We start from the raw sequence: 19190 nt of genomic DNA, 5'->3' as shown, positions 1-19190 counted from the left end.
GGTGAACATTTTTTTAACGCAAAATAAATATTTTGAAAACATGCAATATTTTTAATGCAGTAAAATTTTGCAAATAAAATCCAAATAAATTCCAATAATTGATTTTAACATTTTTCCTCCAGTATTTCAATTGTTTTGGAGAATTCTTATTTTCTCCTCTCGTTTATTTTTAAAATGAAATATTTTTCGGAGAGAAAATAATTAAAACCAAAATCCTCGTTTTATTATTTGATGAAAATCAGATATGAAAATTCGAGAAAATCCCCAACTCTCTACGAGAGTCCTTGAGTTGCTTAGGATTTATCGAGGATTTGTCAAAATGCAATAAAACATGATATGCGATGATGATCTATGTATAACATACCAAATTGAAAATTTGGGATGTTACAACCTTGCTTTCGAGAAAACAACTATAGTGAAAATAATTGTGTGTATTACAATGATGCAGAGGCTAATGGTGATGACCTTCCTTTCGAGAAAACAACTGTAGCAAAAACAATTGCGTGCATCACGGTGATGACAGTGCTATGAAGACTGTGGTATGAAGACAGTATACAATAAAAAACTTCTTTTAGCGAACCAACTTATAGTTGTATGGTTATGAAGACATTGGTATCCCCCAGCCCATCAGGGTTCAAATTCTGGTGCTCGTATTATTCTTGGATTTATTTAAGTGGGAGGAGACGTTCCCGTCGACTATGAGGCGCCTCTGGTGACTTCGTCAATTTCAAGATGATATGCTGGTGCAGTCTCTCGGAGGTGCTCATAAGTATATGCTTGTATATATGAGCGTCTATGTCTGTACTGTGTTATAGAAAAGCTTCTTTTTATACAAATTCAGTGGTATGCCTTTTTATAATACACGACTCAAAACTCGTTTGTCAAATTAATGACCTAGACACACAGTCATAAACTGGAAGGGAGTTAGTCCCTCAGTTAGAGCCAGTCCAGTAAGCTCTGAGTAAGAAAGTCAGCTTCAATCAATTAACCGAGTTCTGAATGAAAGCTACGTTCGATCCTCCAACTTGTGCTAGGAAATTAATTAGGACGCATCATTTTTCTTCTTTGCCATTAAGGTGAGTTGAAGTGACGAGGTTGACAGGATGTAGCAAATGTTGTACATGTTGAGAGCAAATATAATGAGGTGACTCCTCACCACCATCGCCATAAGCCCTGGAGCTCTATACTCCAACCACTAGAATAGCTAGCACTCGCTACTATTCGTCGTCGGCATCGCCGGGTAGAGGAAGAAGAGAAGAAGCAGAGTAGCAGCAACATCGATCATAGGAAGCTGCAGCGCAGAGCCAACAAGGAAAAGCGAAGTCTTCCGTAGCAAACGTACGGGGACCTTGGTAGTAGCTCGAGCAGTGGCGGTGAGCTTGCTCTTAAAAAAATCGCACTTATTAGTGAAGTGTTCACTTGGTAGTCGTTTCTTAATATAAGTCTCCCATGTTCTCTCACATGGACAGGATCTATGGAAGTCTTCCTTGACAGATTGAGAAATCATCCGTTGTCCTAGTCTGGAAGAAATCATTTGAAGCTTTGGGCCTCCACCTCGCCAGGTAATCACAAATAATTCCTTGAACCAGAAACTTCTTCAGATCTTATTCGTCCTGGCTGCCTACGCTCCGTCACCTTAGGGAGATGGTTTACGTGTTTCTTTTGCTAATCAAAACTGTAACCAGACGGAGTAGTATGCCTATGATTTCATAACTCGTATATGCTGTCAAGCAAACAACTTTCCCTATGGTAAGTGAAGAAGGGTCGCAAATAATGCGCTTGCTCTTGTTTCAGGGGTACCGTGACATATATTGCAAATGGAATGCCGATCTATTATCACACCAAGGGAGCTGGAGTCCATGCTATGTGATGAGACGGCAGAGCCCAAGCCGCTGCCACTGTCACTTCTCAAAGAAATTACAAATGATTTCTCTCCTAAGCAGAAAATTGGCTGCGGTGGGTTTGCGGAGGTTTATAAGGTACAGTACCTCCGAGCTACCCTGGGATTTGAACAAACTTCATAAGGAAACTGAAGTTGTTGCTGACATGTCATCTTCTCGATGTAGGGAATTCTTGAGAATAGGACCGTGGCGGTAAAAAGGATGTCAAATACGTATAAGTATGAGAAGGAGTACCTCCGAGAAGTTGAATGTCTCATGATGGTGAAGCACAAAAATGTAGTACGGTTTCTGGGATATTGTGCTGACACACAAGGCAGTATGTTGAAGTACGAAGGAAAATTGGTCATGGCCGATGTACGACAAAGGTTGCTCTGCTTCGAGTTTGTTCCTAGAGGGAGTCTTCCTGAGTATATCACGGGTAGGATCATATGGCTCAAAGTTTCTTTTATCCTTTATTTTCATCGTTAAATTTCATATGGTTCAGTATCCCACATATTACTTCTCACTATGTCATATGCTATCTTCTTTTAGATAATGAGCACGTACGTAATATCTATTGATTTGAATATTATAGACTTGAAGTATGTCAAATAATACTCAGCTTGCTTTATCCTCTCCTGCTGTGTAGATACATCTTGTCGACTTCAGTGGACAGAACGGTATCAAATTATAATAGGAATTTGTCAGGGGTTACATTATCTTCATCAAAATAATATTGTCCACTTAGATCTAAAGCCAGAGAATATATTGTTGGATGATAATTTGGTACCAAAAATTACTGATTTTGGCCTATCAAGGTGCTTTCGTCCAATGCAGAGCCAGACTTTTACTGTAAACATACGCGGAACAGAGTAAGTTTGCTAAGCCTCCTGACAGTTCCACATTCTTATTCCGTTAGTCAGCGTGGGCGCGTCTATTGTGCAGGGGTTATTTAGCACCAGAATGTCGGAACGGTGAAATCACACATCGGCTTGATATCTATAGCCTTGGTATAATAATCAAGGAGGTACTGTCGACAGGAGAGAGTTGGTATCTCAATGATAATGTTGACAAGGTAAGCACGATTTAGATTCACTTTTAAAGATAAAGGATTGACTTCAAAACCAATACATTATTTGCTTCTCTTTTTAGATGCAACATAATATCACTCCCTTTCATTTTTGGTAATTAACCACCATGGAACATATATCTTTATTTAAAGACTTACAATTTATACGACATGAAAAATATTTGAAACTAGGATTTCAACATCTAGTAGATGGAAGTCACCTACAACAATAGTTTAGAAAAACCCGAAATGGTGACCGAACCGGTGAGCCTCTCCATTCAGGTTTTCACCGATTAGGCTGCTGGATAATGGTCCATTTTATGGTTTTTATCGTAAAAATATATAATTAATAGTATATAGTATATGCTAATTTTGTACTGAAAATGGTTAAATAGCATTGTTTCCTCATAAGAGACATCAAAATGACCCTAACATAGTGGTTATTGGCTTGGGTACGGCGGATGACTCAAGTGTGGGTTTTCAATCCCACTTTTCCCAATATAAGTTTTGGGCTTCATTGTGTTCACCTGCCCAGTTTATTGTCCAATTCTGCAGAAAACTGACAGGTTCAGCTGGTTTCACTTATCTAATGGTGGGACAGTCTGTGAAACATCATGAACAGATGGGCCAGCTGGTTTTAGTCTTTTCCATTCAAACGGATAGTCCGGTACATTTTTAAACTATGCCTACAACTCAACCACACTTTGTCAAGTGGTGGTTCAACCTTTTCTCGAGAAGGAGGTTGCCTTTGGTTCAACCATAGATGGAAAAAAAGACATGTTGACCTACATCTGAAGTGTTATCATGTCATGCTAATTTGTAAAACTTCAAAATCCAAAGAATTAGCATGTTGAACCAGACCAAATCATGATTTTAGATGTAAAATTTAGTGTATGATGCAACTGGGGTGAATAGGTGTCTACAAATTATAGCTCTCTGTCCTTTAGAATAGTCTTTGCGAAATATAAAGTTTGCCTAATAAAACTAAGGTGAGCACAACCTATATGATACTTGCAAGGTCAAGGGACCAAAGTAAACAAGATTAGATAAGAATTAACCGAAGACACACGGAGATAAAGAAGTATACCTATGTTCACTTACTTGGAGGGAAGCTAATCACTGTTTGGATAGGTGTCAGAACACCAAAGTTTCTCGATGCCACCAAGGCTGCTCGACGCTGAGGGAATCCTTTCAGCGCGTTCGTTTTTCTAGCATTTCATATTGGTTGTCTTGCATTTCTAATAATTAGTTTAACCGTTGTAATGTTGTATGTATATAGTAAAATTTGATTGGTTCATATCCACCTTAACCGAATGATTGATCATCATCAAGCCTTTCTATTTTCCATTAAATTAAAGAAAACTCGATAGCACCTTACTATCTTTGAGCCACCACCACAACAACGATGCTAAATCATTTGTGGTAGACCTTTATGTGGCCTCAATACTTTACAAGTAGCAAGGTAAATCACAAATTGATTCCTCACTGAATACTCCTACCGCCTAGGACTATCCAACCTCCAAGAGGAACTAGATCAAAGTCATAATCTTGGAATTTGTGCAAATCAAGAAAATGGTTAGTGAGATAGGAAGGGTGCATATCTATTTTAGTGTTAACTCCTCTCAAATCCATCACAAATATCTCAAGAAATCAAAAAATTAGAGTTGAGAGGGTAGGGAGTTCAAGCATGGATCTAAAATGTATGGAATGGAGTGGTCAACCTACCCCGAAGGGTTATTGTGGCGTATATATAGTCGGGAAAAAAACTAGTTGTTTTGTGCAGAAATTACACATGCACAGGCTCCGGGTTGGCACCTACGGATGATTCAAAACCAGTCAAGCGAGGTAGCTTTGTGTCTGAGAGTTAGGCCAGAAGGCTACTTCTTGAATTACTGGGAGACTCCGGATCCCCCGAGAGAAGATAGAGAGAAGGCGAGAGTGTTTGCCTCTAGCATCACGCCGCAACACAGACACTAGCCAGGGACAAGGGACACTGGAGCCTCCAACTCATTTAACCAGGCACTCTCGGTGGAACCAGAGAGCACTAGAGAAAGAGTAGAAGGGTCTGCATTTAATTTTGACCCACGGCCAGTGAAAACTCTAGATGATTCATGTGAAAACAACTACCGTAAAGGCCAAAGTTTCTTGCCATGATGCTCCGGCCAACACCGAAATTGCATATTGACCTAGATTTTTACTTCCCATTTGGCATTGGACTTTGGGTTGACAAGAATGGTATCTTGTGTGAGAGGTAAGCACAGGTGATAATAGACTCCAATCTGAGTCGGTAACGCATGGCTAAAGTATAAGTTGACTCTAGAGAATGGATGAAGGGCCATGATTTTTGATCCTCTCCTAGGGAAGGAAGGGTCCGATCATGTAGCACCTGGTCTCGTACGAACATACTACGAAGTATGGGTACCTCTGTGGCCTCTCAACAATCTTGCTCTAGCTGGGCTTCGTCCTCCCGTGGCTCCAAACTTTATGTTGTGGGCGGTGATTTGTAATTGGACACCTCAACGTCGGCTGGCAGGGATTACCTTGAGCATCTTTTCTTTCCGCTCCTTCTCTTCCTCCTGAATTTGATCTTTTAACAACAAAGCCCACCCGGGAATATGGTTTGTGTGAGTCAGAAACAATCTTGGCGTTTCCGCCCTTCCCCTAGTCCAACATGGAAACCCAGCTCTAGGAAGATGAGGGTGGGTATAACACCCAACACAACCACCAGTTCATGTCCATTATGTCTGGATACCACCTGGGACATAGACTGGTCCCATAGACCAACATTTTTCTTTGCTGCACACTTTGACCTCACTCGTGGCGCACCCGAGAACAAGTTTGGTCAGAGGACAAACACACTTAACATGGCGGTTCTTTGGAGACCAACTTCGTGAATAGATGTTGCACTTCATTGATGTGGTATTCTATCGTTCCTATTAAGCCAGGATGTCACAATGGACGGAGTTCATGGCCATTGTAGTGAGCGAGCTCCATTCGGGCCCCATGGTGGGAGCCAAATGACGACAAATAATGCTCATTGATCTTGGTGAAATCACAGAAGAATGTGAAGGGGGGGATGGTGCCCGACGGGATCGTCGAGTATGATGGTGACTCAATGGTTTTACCCCGGGTTAGTAACTCGGATGGATAAAAGCCCTACGCCCTCCATCTTTGTATAGATAGATAAGAAGTTACAAATGACTTATTCATCTATTGTACAAGCGCCCCTTAAGGACACATTCGTTCATAGGATAGGAATTTTATAGGAATAGAAAAATAATAGGAAGTGATATAACGTGTATTTCAAATCCTTTTTCGACAAAGGGTGGACTTTATTAAATAAAAAAGAAGCATCAAGAGAATACAAAACCAAAGAGCACACACCCGACCTCTGCATAGTTAGGATGCACACAGCCAACACCAACAAATGCACACAAAAACACGTCAGCAAATAGCAAAGTCATATAAGACCAATGCTATGCATAGGAGAGGAAAAAAGAAAATCCCAAAGTGATCAGATCTACGATCGGCAAACTACATCAATGAGCATATCCGCACCAACTACGTCATGACACAACACAGACGACGAGGTTCTTCAACAACAACACCATCAAGAAGTGAGCGACACTTAAGCGTCCTCACCGTCAATAGATCCAACCACCAAGGCCAGAACCTAAGTCCTCACCCCGAAGTATCAATCTAAGAATATTCGAGGAATGCCGTCAACAAGGCAATGACATAAATAAACCTTTGTCGTTGCCACGTAATACTAGCTCGGGTCAGACCTAGGATTTCACCACGGAGCTCGCGACCAGGTGCTCGAGAACACCACCATCGAAGTCACTCAAGTGTTGTCGCCACCACTTTTCCATGAACTCCGCAGCTACATGCAAAATAACCGTCGCCACTGCCCGACCACGCCTCCGCGGCAAGCTGCCATCCATAGTTTGCATCTTACCCTTGTAGTCAACCATTGGACCTACAGAGATGAACCCTCCCAAAAATCTCTCTGTGACCACTGCCATCGTGGAGCCACATAAGGTCGCCGCAACACACTCTAAAGTCACCCTACTTGGTCGAGCGAATCTGGATCACCATCACCAATTTGTCCAGATATGAATTAGCAACCACACCAAGTCAGCCATGGACGACGCCAAAGTTGTGACCACCTGCAAACAGATCTAACCGCCGCGCCATGCACATGATCGCAGGCAGTCACCGCCAGCTAGAACCTCATAGGCCGCTGCCCTTAGTCCCCAAACTCCGCCGCTCATGCAGGAGATAGCCAACGGACCTGTTACCACGGCAAAGTCCAGATTCAGCAAGGGCAGCACGTGAGGGAGAGCCTGCCGCCCAAGGAGCGCGCCCACACCATGCTCGCGCTAGCCTGGCACACCAGCCGACGCCGTCAGATCCACCCGTGGCATATGCATATCGACCAGATCCCGGTCGTGCCATGACGATCGGCTTGACCGGCTAGGAGGCTGCCTCGAACAACCCACCATGCCAGCGGGCAGCAAGGGCCCGCCATCGCCGACGCACTGCAGGCTTTACCCGGCGGTGCTTGCCCGCAACAACGGAGACGTGTGTCCGGCGTCTGCTGATGGAAGTTGCACCCGTGTATAAGCTATTTTTTTCCTTTGAAATGTGTAGGATTGATTCCTATCCTACATAGGAATAGGAATCCATTTCGACATACCAACTACCCACAAATTATTATTTTTTTGCTTGAAAATCCTATCTTGTATAATTCCTACAAACCAAAGGAGGCCTAGAACCTTATTAAGTACATCATTTCATTATCATATAGTACATCATTACCATTGCTTCACAACCCCGAATCGAGCCACACCATAGAACCGAACCAAACCACAAAAGAAAGAAAACCACCCACGCTCATCAACTCTCCACTTGTCTACATTGACCCAGTTCTCACCCCTAAAATTATGATCGGCCCCACTACCTTCCTCCTCCTTCCTCAAACCTCCATTCCCGACGCCAGTCATTACAGTTGGATCCTCCCCCTCACACGCGAGGCCCTGCCACAGGACCCAGATCGGTAGGCCACATCGTCCTCTTTCCAGTGCTCACACCCGTCCTCGAACAGCCGCCACCGCCCTCCCTTTCCTGGTCAAGGACGACGACATGGCTTTAGGAACACTCTACCTTCTTCTGCCCATCCCCTATGCAAGCAAGCGGTCGAGCCCCGGTAAGTGGTGGACGTGCTTGCCGGAAATTCCTCCTTGAGCCCTTTACTTTTAAGGGGTCATCGATCCTCGACACCATTCTCTCATGGGAGTAAAACCTGCTGATACACATAACGATCTCATTAGCCCCTTTAGTTTGTCTTCATCAAAATGAAACATACTTAGGTGCGAATATGCACTTTCAAACATTTATGTTCAACTTTTATGCATTGGTCTAACACCATGATTTACAAATGGAATAAAAATGAGCATGCTCCTTACAGAGGGACTATTGATACACGGTGATGAAAATATATTTAAAACAGGAATAAAAGCCAACAAAAAATATAGTTTAATGAGTAATATTTTTTAGAATGAATACCTTCTATACAAATTTGTTTTGTGAAGGAGAAAGTGTCAATTTGCATATCCACACATGTGAGAACAATAAAGCTTAGCTTATTTCTGCAGGAGAGTGGTTGTACAATTTCATCACCGATGCACAAGTTATCTATAACCTGAATTTTGATACATATTTTTTACCTTGCATCTGTATTCGTTAGATAGTGATAACTGCTACATCATTGATCAAAGAAGGGATCTTCACACTGACGATATCGCCATCTTAGCTTATACATGTGACACATAATTGGCTTCTCTATTACAATGTTCACCCAGTGTTAGTGGAAATTCCTATAAGACATGGAAATAATCGTCAAAAATTATGCCCTACAGGACCTGACGTTCTTCCGCCATTGATCATGGTCTCAATTACCTTAGAATTGTGGGAGATTGTGACTATTTTGTTTTAACCCATTGTCTGTTTAAGTTGTAATCCAAAGCGCAACGCCATTGCCTCTGTTGTTAGTGCATCACTACACATGTCAATTTTTAGGTTTCCACCACAATGAAAGCTTCCCTAGAATCTCTCAAAACTACACCTGCTGCTTAGTGTAGCATGTCCTTATTGAAAGCATCGTCGACATTAAGATTAATCATGCCATGAGGGGGCCTCGACCATCCACCTTTAATCACTTGAGCCTTGGGGATAATAGCTACATCATACTTTGATGTTAACGCATGTACAACCATTGCTATCTACATTATCGTCTGTGTCTTCCATGGACAAGCCTATGATGCTCCTTGATTACATGCCATACATTGTGGAAGAACCTTAATATGCTGGTTTGCTAGAGTAACACGACATGGAAGATTTCCATGCAGAGCATGCCATATGCATTTTTTACCTGAGCTAGGCACATCATTTGCCAAATTGTACTCCATATATTATTGATTGACTTTGCTTCTCTCCCGTGCCATCGCCTCGCCTACCAACCGATGATCCCATTTGGCATGGTATAAGCCGAAAGGAAAGAGAAAGTACCACTCTTTGTGAGGCTCGAGGATATATTTGGAGAGTTGGCGATGGTAAAAAAAATAGCATTTGGGATGATGCATGGATACCTAATTGAAATAGCAGAAAGTTGATTACTCCAAGGGGTGGACAACTTTTTCATAAGTTTGTGACATTACTGATCGATCTACAGGACAATGGGATTAAGAGTTGGTTAGACAAACAATAAGGCTGGTTGATGCAAATTATGTCCTTGCAATCCTATTACCCTCACATGACCTGGCAGATTTCAAGGGATGCATATTTTTTATTAATTCAGTTGATACCTTGTGAGAAGAAACCAGAGCGCACCATAATTAAATTCTTGGGCAATTTTTTTTTGTAGTTTTGTATCAGCTGGTAACATAATTTATGGGCCTCGTATATATGTACTACTACATACATTAATTTTGTGTTGCAAAGATGTCTCTTGTTTTCATAATACACTAATATAATTCATAGGTAGTTGAAAGTTGGAGTGCCATATTGGAGAAACCACAGCAGGTGTACAACTGGAACAGGTACGAGTATGTGCTGAGATTGCAATGAAGTGCATGGAGATCAACCCGGCAAGGAGACCAGATACACACATATTATCGGTGCCCTTGATGGAAGAGAAACTATAAACGGATATATTGAAAGTAGCATGATTACTTCACAGCAGGTAAATCACTCGCGTGGAAGACATACCTCCTACAAAACTTAATCTTGAGACTTTGTGTACATACATGCATCTCCATTTGCTCTTTTATTGCTACAATCCAGTAGTTGAAGTGAAATATACATAATTGGTTATTTGAACAGGCCAAAAATGCTACAAATGAGCGGTACCATGATACGCCTAATGCGCTAGGAGAGACAATGAAGCAGCACAAAGTTTGTGGAGGAGCAACTCCACCTTGCTGCTACAATGTGTACAGCACAAGTGTTGAAGGAACAACTTCAACGTGCTGCGCTAGATATCGCTCTGGAGGCGAATGTAGGCAGATAGGGCAGCAAGAGTTCAATCCAGAACTCCTAGGGCACAAGATCTACTCCAAGATCTTAGATAAGAACAACAAGTTCTATTATAGGTAGGGGTACATAGTCTGCCTACAAAGTAGAGGCGAGGACCTCTATTTATAGGGCTTTGGGAAGCCTTCACATACTTCTACTTATAGCTGGAATACACCAGAAAACATTATGTAAGTTTCACCAATCTACTCATAGCTACTCACAACTAGAAGACTCTAGAAAACAGTAGGTAGGATAGAAAAGAAAAGGAAAGAAATACTACACTAGAGTGGAAGTATCTAGAAGTAGCCAAACAGATCTGGCATGTGTTTTCTTTCTTCTCATCTAGTGTTCCTCATCATTCTCCCCTGGTTGTTTGGAACTCGCCCTCGAGTTATCTTCATAGAGCGCTTCTTCTATATGGTAGAGAGTCAAATCCGCAACATTGAAAGTGTTGGAGATACCCATGTCACTTGGAAGATCTATCACATAAGCATTATCATTTATCTTCCTCACGATAGAGAAGGGCCCATACCTTCACTGCCTAAGTTTCCCTTTAATATCTAAAGGCAGCCTCTCTTTTCGGAGGTAGACCATCACCTTATCACCGACTTGGAATGATTTTGGCCTCTTTTTGCAATCAACAAGTTGTTTATATTTCTGATTTTGTGCTTCCAAAGTGCTGCGAATCTCTTCAAATAACTCGGTGTAATTATCAGCAAAGGACAATGCTGATTTTGAGTTTCCCCTTGATGGCAGCTTCACCAGGTCCACCACATGTGTTGGAACTTTAGTGTAGACAATGGAAAAAGGGCTCCTTCCTGTGGATCTATGCTTGGAGTTATTGTAGGAGAACTCTGCAAGAGATAAAGCCCAATCCCATTGCCCCTTTCTTTCTCCACAAATGCAATGGATCAGATTACCCAAAAACCTGTTCACCACTTTCGTTTGTCCATCTGTTTGTGGATGATCAGTGCTAAAAAATTTCAATTCAGTGTTGAATTGCTTCCACAAAGTGAGCCAAAATGCAGCAAGAAACTTGCTATCACGGTCTGAGACAATGGACCTTGGAACTCCATGAAGTCTGACCACTTCTCGAAAGAATAGGTTTGCCACATGATGAGCATCCGTTGTCTTGCGGCATGGGATGAAATGAGCCATCTTAGAGAATCTATCCACGACCACAAATACATCATCACTTCCTCGTCTTGTTCTTGGCAAGCCCAAGACGAAGTCCATGGAAATGTCCTCCCATGGAGCAACAGGAACATGCAAAGGCATGTATAACCCTGTGTTCTGAACTTGGCCTTTGCAAGTCTGACATACGGGGCACCGTTGAACGAACTTTCCAGCATCTCTCTTTAGTTGTGGACAAAAGTAGCGAGCTTCCAGGTTAGCGATAGTCTTGTCCCGTCCAACATGGCCACTAAGATCACTTGAATGGAGCTCTCTAACCAGCTTGTCACGTAGAGAACTTCTTGGAATGCACAAACGATCATTTTTGAAGACATATCCATCTTGCATCAAATAGTCATCACCTAATGGTTGGCCCCTTGCGTGCTTTACCCAAACATGGCCAAAGTCTTCGTCACCCTCATACAACTCCTTTATTTGATCCATGCCCGGAAGTTCAGCTTCAAAAGAAGTCAAGAGGCATGCACGACGACTCAAAGCATCGGCCACTCTGTTAGTTATTCCAGATTTATGCACGATGAGATAGTTAAACCTCTCATGATATGCTGCCCGTCTTGCTAGCATGCGGTGAACATGCTTTTGATTTCTAAAATGCTTCAAGGATTGATGGTCGCTATAAACAATGAACTCTTTAGGCAGCAAATAGACTTCCCAAATTTTCAACGCTCTGAAAACGGCGTATAATTCTTGTTGATAGGTACTCCATTTCTATCTAGCTTCACTTAACTTCTCACTAAAGAAAGCAATGGGCTTCCTTTCTTGAGATAGGACAGCTCCAATGCCTACTCCACTTGCATCACACTCCAACTCAAAAGTCTTTTTGAAATCAGGTAGTACTAAGACAGGAGCTTGTGATAGCTTTTGTTTAATCTCATTGAAGCTAGCTTCAGCTGCTTCTGCCCATTGGAACTTTCCTTTCTTCAAACACTCGGTAATTGGTGCCATGATAGTGCTGAAATTCTTAACAAATCGCCTATAGAAAGTTGCAAGGCCATGAAAACTTCTTACCTCAGAAATGGTCTTAAGAGTTGGCCATTCTCGGATTGCTTCAACCTTAGAATCATCAACACGAATGCCATCACATGTTATGACGAATCCTAGGAAAAGAAGTTGTGTTTGCAGGAAAACACATTTCTTCAAGTTGACGTAGAGTTCATTTTCCCTTAGTACTTCTAGCACCTTCCGAATGTGATCAAAGTGTTCATCCTCATCCTTGCTATAGATCAAGATGTCATCGAAATAGACCACAACAAAGTGGGATAAGAAGGGTCTAAGGACTTGATTCGTTAAGTGCATAAAGGTACTTGGTGCATTTCAGAGTCCAAATGGCATGACTAGCCATTCAAACAACCATTGCTTTGTCTCGAAGGCGGTCTTCCATTCATCCCCGGGTCTTATATGGATTTGATGATATCCATTTCTTAAATCTAGCTTTGTGAACACTCTTGCTCCACTAAGCTGATCCAACATATCATCCAGATGGGGAATAGGGAATCTATACCTTACGGTGATCTTGTTAACGGCTCTATTGTCCGTACACATGCGCCAAGATCCATCTTTCTTTGGCGCGAGTAGGGCTGGTACAGCACATGGGCTAATACTTTCTCAAATGTGCCCCTTTTGCAACAATTCCTCCACTTTCTCCTTCAATATATCATGCTCCTTTGGGCTCATTCGATAGTGTGGAAGATTAGGAAGACTTGCTCCCGGAATTAAGTCAATTCTATGTTGAATTCCTCTCATCGGTGGCAAGCCATGTGGCTCCCCAAGTATGTTATGAAATTCTGCCAATAAACCACGTACCTTTGCTGAAATTTCAACTGTCAGGTGCTCTTCTCCCTTTACAACAAGTGCAGCACACAAATCTGCCTCCTTCAAGTCTTCCATAAACTCATGAGAGGTATGGGAGATAGTTAACATAGTTTTCCCCTCCTCCTTAGAGGTATTACCTTCGGTTTTGTTTGGTAAGATAATGATCTTTCTCTTGTTCCAAATGAAAGAGTAAGAATTTTCCTTGCCCTTGTGTGTGTATCCACATCAAATTGCCAAGGCTTCCCAAGAAGAACATGGCTGGCATCCATGTCAACCACATCACACACCACATTTGAGTGATAATGCTTACCCAAAGAAAGTGGCAGGTTGCATTGTCTGGTGATCCTCATATTCACTCCTTTCTTGATCCATCCAATAGTGTAGGGATTTGAATGATCATGGGTTTCAAGCTTTAAATGGTCCACCAACTTCTGCGAGATAAGATTCTCGCAGCTGCAACTATCAATCACTAGTTTGCATACCTTGCCATTCACCATGCATTTGCTCTCAAATATTTTCTTCCGTTGTGTGTCATCGAGTTGTGGTGTGGAACATAGGACACGCTGGATCACACATACCACCTCTTTACCTTCTTCTTGACAAACCACTTGTCCGTCTACATCTTCAGATTCGTATTCTTCCTCATCGCTTTCACCATCATGGATAGTCGTGTTAACAAATTTCCTTAGTGGGCAACCGCTAGATATGTGTCCCTCTTTACCACATTTATAGCACTTTGGGCCTTCATTTGCCTTACCCTTGCCTCTAGTTTGCTTCGGGATGGGCTGTTTTGTCTTTGGTGGAGTGGTCTTTTCTTCCACTCTATTAGGTTGGCTCCTAGATGAGCCTTCGGTATCAGGGTATGGAGGATATGGAGCCTTAGTTGTCTTTCTCATCCTCACAAACCTCTCGGCCTTTAAGGCTAGAGCTTGTGCTTGATCAACGGACCAGATTTGTTGCATCATCAATCGATCTTGAATAGCATCATTGAGACCATTGATGTACCTTGCAACTTGTTGCTCTTCAGTTTCAGCAAGGTTGCACCTCACTTGTAGCCTTAGAAACTCCTCCGTATAATCTGAAACAATCCTATTTCCTTGAGCACAATTTGAAATTGGATAAATAGGATCTGGTCAGAATCAGCGGGCAAAAATCTCCCTTTCAAGAGGCCTTTCATTTGTCGCCAAGTCCTAACATGAGGTTCTCCTCTCAGCCCGCGCTCCTCTTGAACGCGATGCCACCATGCACCGGCTCCTCCTTTCAGCTTGTATGCGACCAAAGGAACTCTACGACCTTCCGGAACCTCCATGACCTCAAAGAAAGTCTCCACTTCATATAACCAATCCAGGCACCCTTCAATGTCAACATTTCCATTAAAACTTGGGATCTCATCTTTCACCTTGTATCTATCTCTTGCATATGTAGGGTTGGGTGCTCTTCGATATGCGTAGAGATTTGGTTCTTCGAGGGCTTCATCATATTCTTCACCTTCAGAAGCTTCAACATAAATTGGCCTTCTTGAAGCATGTTGAACAACATGTTGTTGTGGCGGTCTTGCTCCAAGATTACCTCTCCTTCTTCCTTGATAAACATCTTCTTGTTCTTTAGGTGAATCTCCTTCATTGGTAGCAGGGGGGACACCCTTTCTTATCATCTCAACCAACTGGTCAAATCTCCTATTAAGATCTTCACACAGCTCTTTGATTTGTTGTTCAGCAGCATCCATCCTCTTCTCCAATTGCTCCATTGCTTGCTGCAACTTGCTCTCGAAGAGGACAGCAAGAACGATTATGGGTCAACGAGGCTCTAATACCACCTGAAGCAGCACAAAGTTTGTGGAGGAGCAACTCCACCTTGCTGCTACAATGTGTACAGCACAAGTGTTGAAGGAACAGCTTCAACGTGCTGCGCTAGATATCGCTCTTTGGAGGCAAATGTAGGCTGATAGGGCAGCAAGAGTTCAATCCAGAACTCCTAGGGCACAAGATCTACTCCAAGATCTTAGATAAGAACAACAAGTTCTATTATAGGTAGGGGTACATAGTCTGCCTACAAAGTAGAGGCGAGGACCTCTATTTATAGGGCTTTGGGAAGCCTTCACATACTTCTACTTATAGCTGGAATACTCTAGAAAACAGTAGGTAGGATAGAAAAGAAAAGGAAAGAAATAGTACACTAGAGTGGAAGTATCTAGAAGTAGCCAAACAGATTTGGCATGTGTTTTCTTTCTTCTCATCTAGTGTTCCTCATGATCGCTAACACTTTGAAAACAAAATTAGGCAAAAGAAATAGAAGCACTAGAATAAAATAATGTTGTTAGATTCACCGTGATTTATCAATAATAGAATATATAATTGTTTTCTACCAACGAAATTATGTGAAAGTATCTATTTACAAACTTATTGAATACATCATTACTGCCTCCATTAAGAATTAGACGTCATCCTAAAGAACGAGCTCAGAAACCTCAATAGCTAATATTAAAATTAACAATGTTGGATACACGACTAATTTGAACCTATCTTTTTTTTTGTGGTGAGACATTTGAAACAATATAATGTTAATGTACTTATGCTTCGAGCATTTTTGAGATGTCCTACTTTCCTCTTGTGACAACGTATCTAGTTCACCAAGTGAATTTGTTTATCGGATGCACACATACATCAGCAACCATTGGATGACGAAGTGATGGACATGATCAATTGGCAACTGACATATTTATAAAAAAAACTTGTATTTAGTTCAAATCAACTTGCACCACAGTTTTGGCGATTTTTCTAAACTACGGTTCATATATAAAATTAAGATTCATCAAGTTCAACTTGTTTTTTTTTTGTGAAATTCAGTTTCATCAAGTTTTGGATATGAAACTTGATGGTGAAACTCATTTAAGTTTTATTAAATTTTAGACGAGATAAAATCTCGGGTTAATTTTCTTAAATGGACTGTGGGTGAATATTTATAAGAATTAAACGATTATTTTGCAACAATAGCAGAAACCAGGAACCCAAAGGGCTAAAGTGCGCGTAGATTTTCATACAATACAAGGTTATTCCTACATATATGCTATATCCCAACTTATTCATGAATCATGCCGGACACTTTCCCATCCAATGGCCCAAAACCACATGCCTTCGGTGCATAGATTTGGCCGGAGACGGTGATATATTATCTACCTCCTATGAGTTTTTTTATTTGGGCCGTCTGTTGATCATGGGTATATTTACAACATAAATATTCTGTAAGATAGAAATGTTTCATTAAAGTTCTTTTAAAAAAACATAGTTTTTTTTCTTTTCAGTTCAAACTTGTTCATATTGTCGTGAAAGTTTGCACCCACGAAATGAGCACAAACTTGTATCTATGTAAAACGTATTTGTTTTTGGACTCTTGGGAACATTTCGTTGCACCTATATTTTACATACTAATGCCATGCAAGCATTCTGAATTAATTATATATTTATGTTCCATAGACAAATATCACTATATTATTCATCCAAAATGCTAATTGCATGTTATTATCAGCAGTTTAATCCGGAAATATTGAATGACACCATGGGTGCTCTTTGGTTGAGGTATCAACAACTTAATCCAGATCTCCAGCGAAGCTTCAAATATTGCAGTATTTTCCCCAAGAGATCCAAGTTAAGAAGGGATGTGTTAGTTCGCTTGTGGGTAGCACAAGGGTTTATAAAGACCAGTTGTGCAACGGAGGACATGGAAGATATAGCTGAGAGTTATTTTCAGGAGTTAGTGTCATGCTCATTTCTTCAGCAAGGAGGAGAATGGCATGATACTTGGTTTACAATTCCTGACCTGTTGCATGATTTATTAGACAAGATTAGTGGAACGGACTGCTTCAGAATCGAGAATGCAAGGAGTCAGAGAGGAGAAGGATGGAAAGGAGATGTTCCCCAAGACGTCTGCCATCTTCTTGTAGAGCGTTATGATGGAGAATTGATTACTAAAAAGATCCTTGGATTGGAAAATTTACACACCCTCATAATATATGTTGTTGAAAGGGATACATCAGTTGAGGAAAAAGTCATGGAGAGTATATGCAAGAGGCTACGTAAACTGCGGGTATTAGCTGTTGCTTTCAGCCGGGAACATCTTCCAATCTTACAACCCAAGAAGTTCCTGGTACCAGAATCCATTAGACAGTTAAAGGACCTATGCTATCTTGCTTTCAGGACATTCGAGTGCACCGTAATTTTACCAAGCACACTAACGAATAAGCTTCACCAGATGCAGCTGCTAGACATTGGTAATCATAGCAATGGCCAAATTTGGGAATTTACCCTTGATAACCTTATGAACCTGCGATACATAATTTGTGAGAACTTGGACTGTCCTAACATAGGCAGGCTGATCTCACTCCAAGCGTTACCAAGCAGCAGGTTCACAGTAAGGAATGAACAGGGTTATGAGATAAAGCAGCTTAGGGACCTAAACAAGGTTCGTGGCAGCCTGACAATCTATGGCCTTGAAAATGTTAAAAGCAAGGAGGAAGCTGTTGAAGCCAATCTAGGTGCCAAGGATCGGTTGAAGGAACTGAAGTTGGAATGGGGTGATGATGGTACAAGGTGCAGTTCAGAAGTTGAAGCAGAGGTGCTTGAGGGCCTGTGCCCTCCCGTAGGTCTTGAAGAACTGATTATCTCAGGCTATGAAAGCTCGAGAAACCCAGATTGGATGGTGGGTAAACAGAAAGGTGGCCCAAAGAACCTGCAAAAACTTGTGTTGTTTGGATGGAGCCAACCGGGATCTTGTCCTGAACTTGAGGCGTTCGTTCATCTTCGTGTGCTCTGGCTTGGTCACTGCAGGTGGGACACATTGCCAAGCAATATTGAGCACCTCACATCGCTCAAGGAACTGGAAATTGAAGGGTGCTTGAATATCCGGTCGCTTCCAACACTGCCCCGATCTCTTGAGAAGTTTTCTGTTGCATACTGCAGTGGTGAGTTCACGAAGTCATGTCAAACAGTCAGACATCCAAATTGGCAGAAGATCAAGCACATCCCCGACCAAAGGTTTGAAGACCCAGCATGTAAGACTTTAATCCCGTTTTCTGCATTCTTTTTTTTTGTATCATGAAAAATGGGCTGTGTCCTGATGATCTGCTACTAACTTTTGTTATGTTTCGTCATCCATTTGCTAGCCTCAGAAGAAAATTCTAGTGAGATTGTCCCGCAAAAAAAGAGAAGAAAGAAGAGAAGGTTGGCTAGGAATCACAAGTCCGTGAATCAGTGAAGGAATGTGGAGCCATCAGGAAAAACTATTGCCAGGTCAGCCAGCCGGCTGTGTGAGATTTGTTCTTACTTTCCATGTGCTTGTTTTATTGTGCACTGTGATTTTCAATGCGAACCAGACGTGTATGGCCGACTACTGTTTAATATGACTATTTGTGAGTGTGAGAGAATTCTGTATACTATTCAATACTATTTCTGATCTGTAATAATGTGGGCAGTACCGTTTAATTTGATTGGTGAATGCTATTTAATCAGTGCACTGTGTAATGCATGGCAAGGAGTTGGATAATTCAGGCCTCTCTTGCTTATCTGTCAACAAAAGCCAAGCTTTTTTTTTTGGAAATGGAGGCATGCCCCCGGCCTCTACATCATGATGATGCATGCGGCCATCTTATTAACAATCCAGGAAGTATC

At 41.7% G+C, this 19190-nt stretch overlaps 1 protein-coding gene across 1 annotated transcript; it reads left to right on the top strand.

Annotated features, from left to right (window-relative positions):
• The first annotated feature begins 1099 nt into the window (after nucleotides 1-1099).
• On the top strand, nucleotides 1100-19027 carry LOC109754232 (uncharacterized). The gene is given in 12 exon segments (XM_073501720.1): nucleotides 1100-1373; nucleotides 1470-1562; nucleotides 1795-1979; nucleotides 2067-2319; nucleotides 2530-2752; nucleotides 2826-2955; nucleotides 9991-10030; nucleotides 10033-10113; nucleotides 10116-10192; nucleotides 10333-10404; nucleotides 17056-18574; nucleotides 18686-19027. Coding segments are annotated over 10 exon segments (2649 nt in total). The 5' UTR covers nucleotides 1100-1373; nucleotides 1470-1562; nucleotides 1795-1817; the 3' UTR covers nucleotides 18778-19027.
• The last annotated feature ends 163 nt before the right edge of the window (nucleotides 19028-19190 follow it).

The sequence above is a fragment of the Aegilops tauschii genome, chromosome 1 (genome assembly GCF_002575655.3).
Source record: "Aegilops tauschii subsp. strangulata cultivar AL8/78 chromosome 1, Aet v6.0, whole genome shotgun sequence".
NCBI lineage: Eukaryota > Viridiplantae > Streptophyta > Magnoliopsida > Poales > Poaceae > Aegilops > Aegilops tauschii.
Note: the sequence above shows the minus strand (reverse complement) of the source record. Positions and strands in the feature narration are given on the sequence as shown.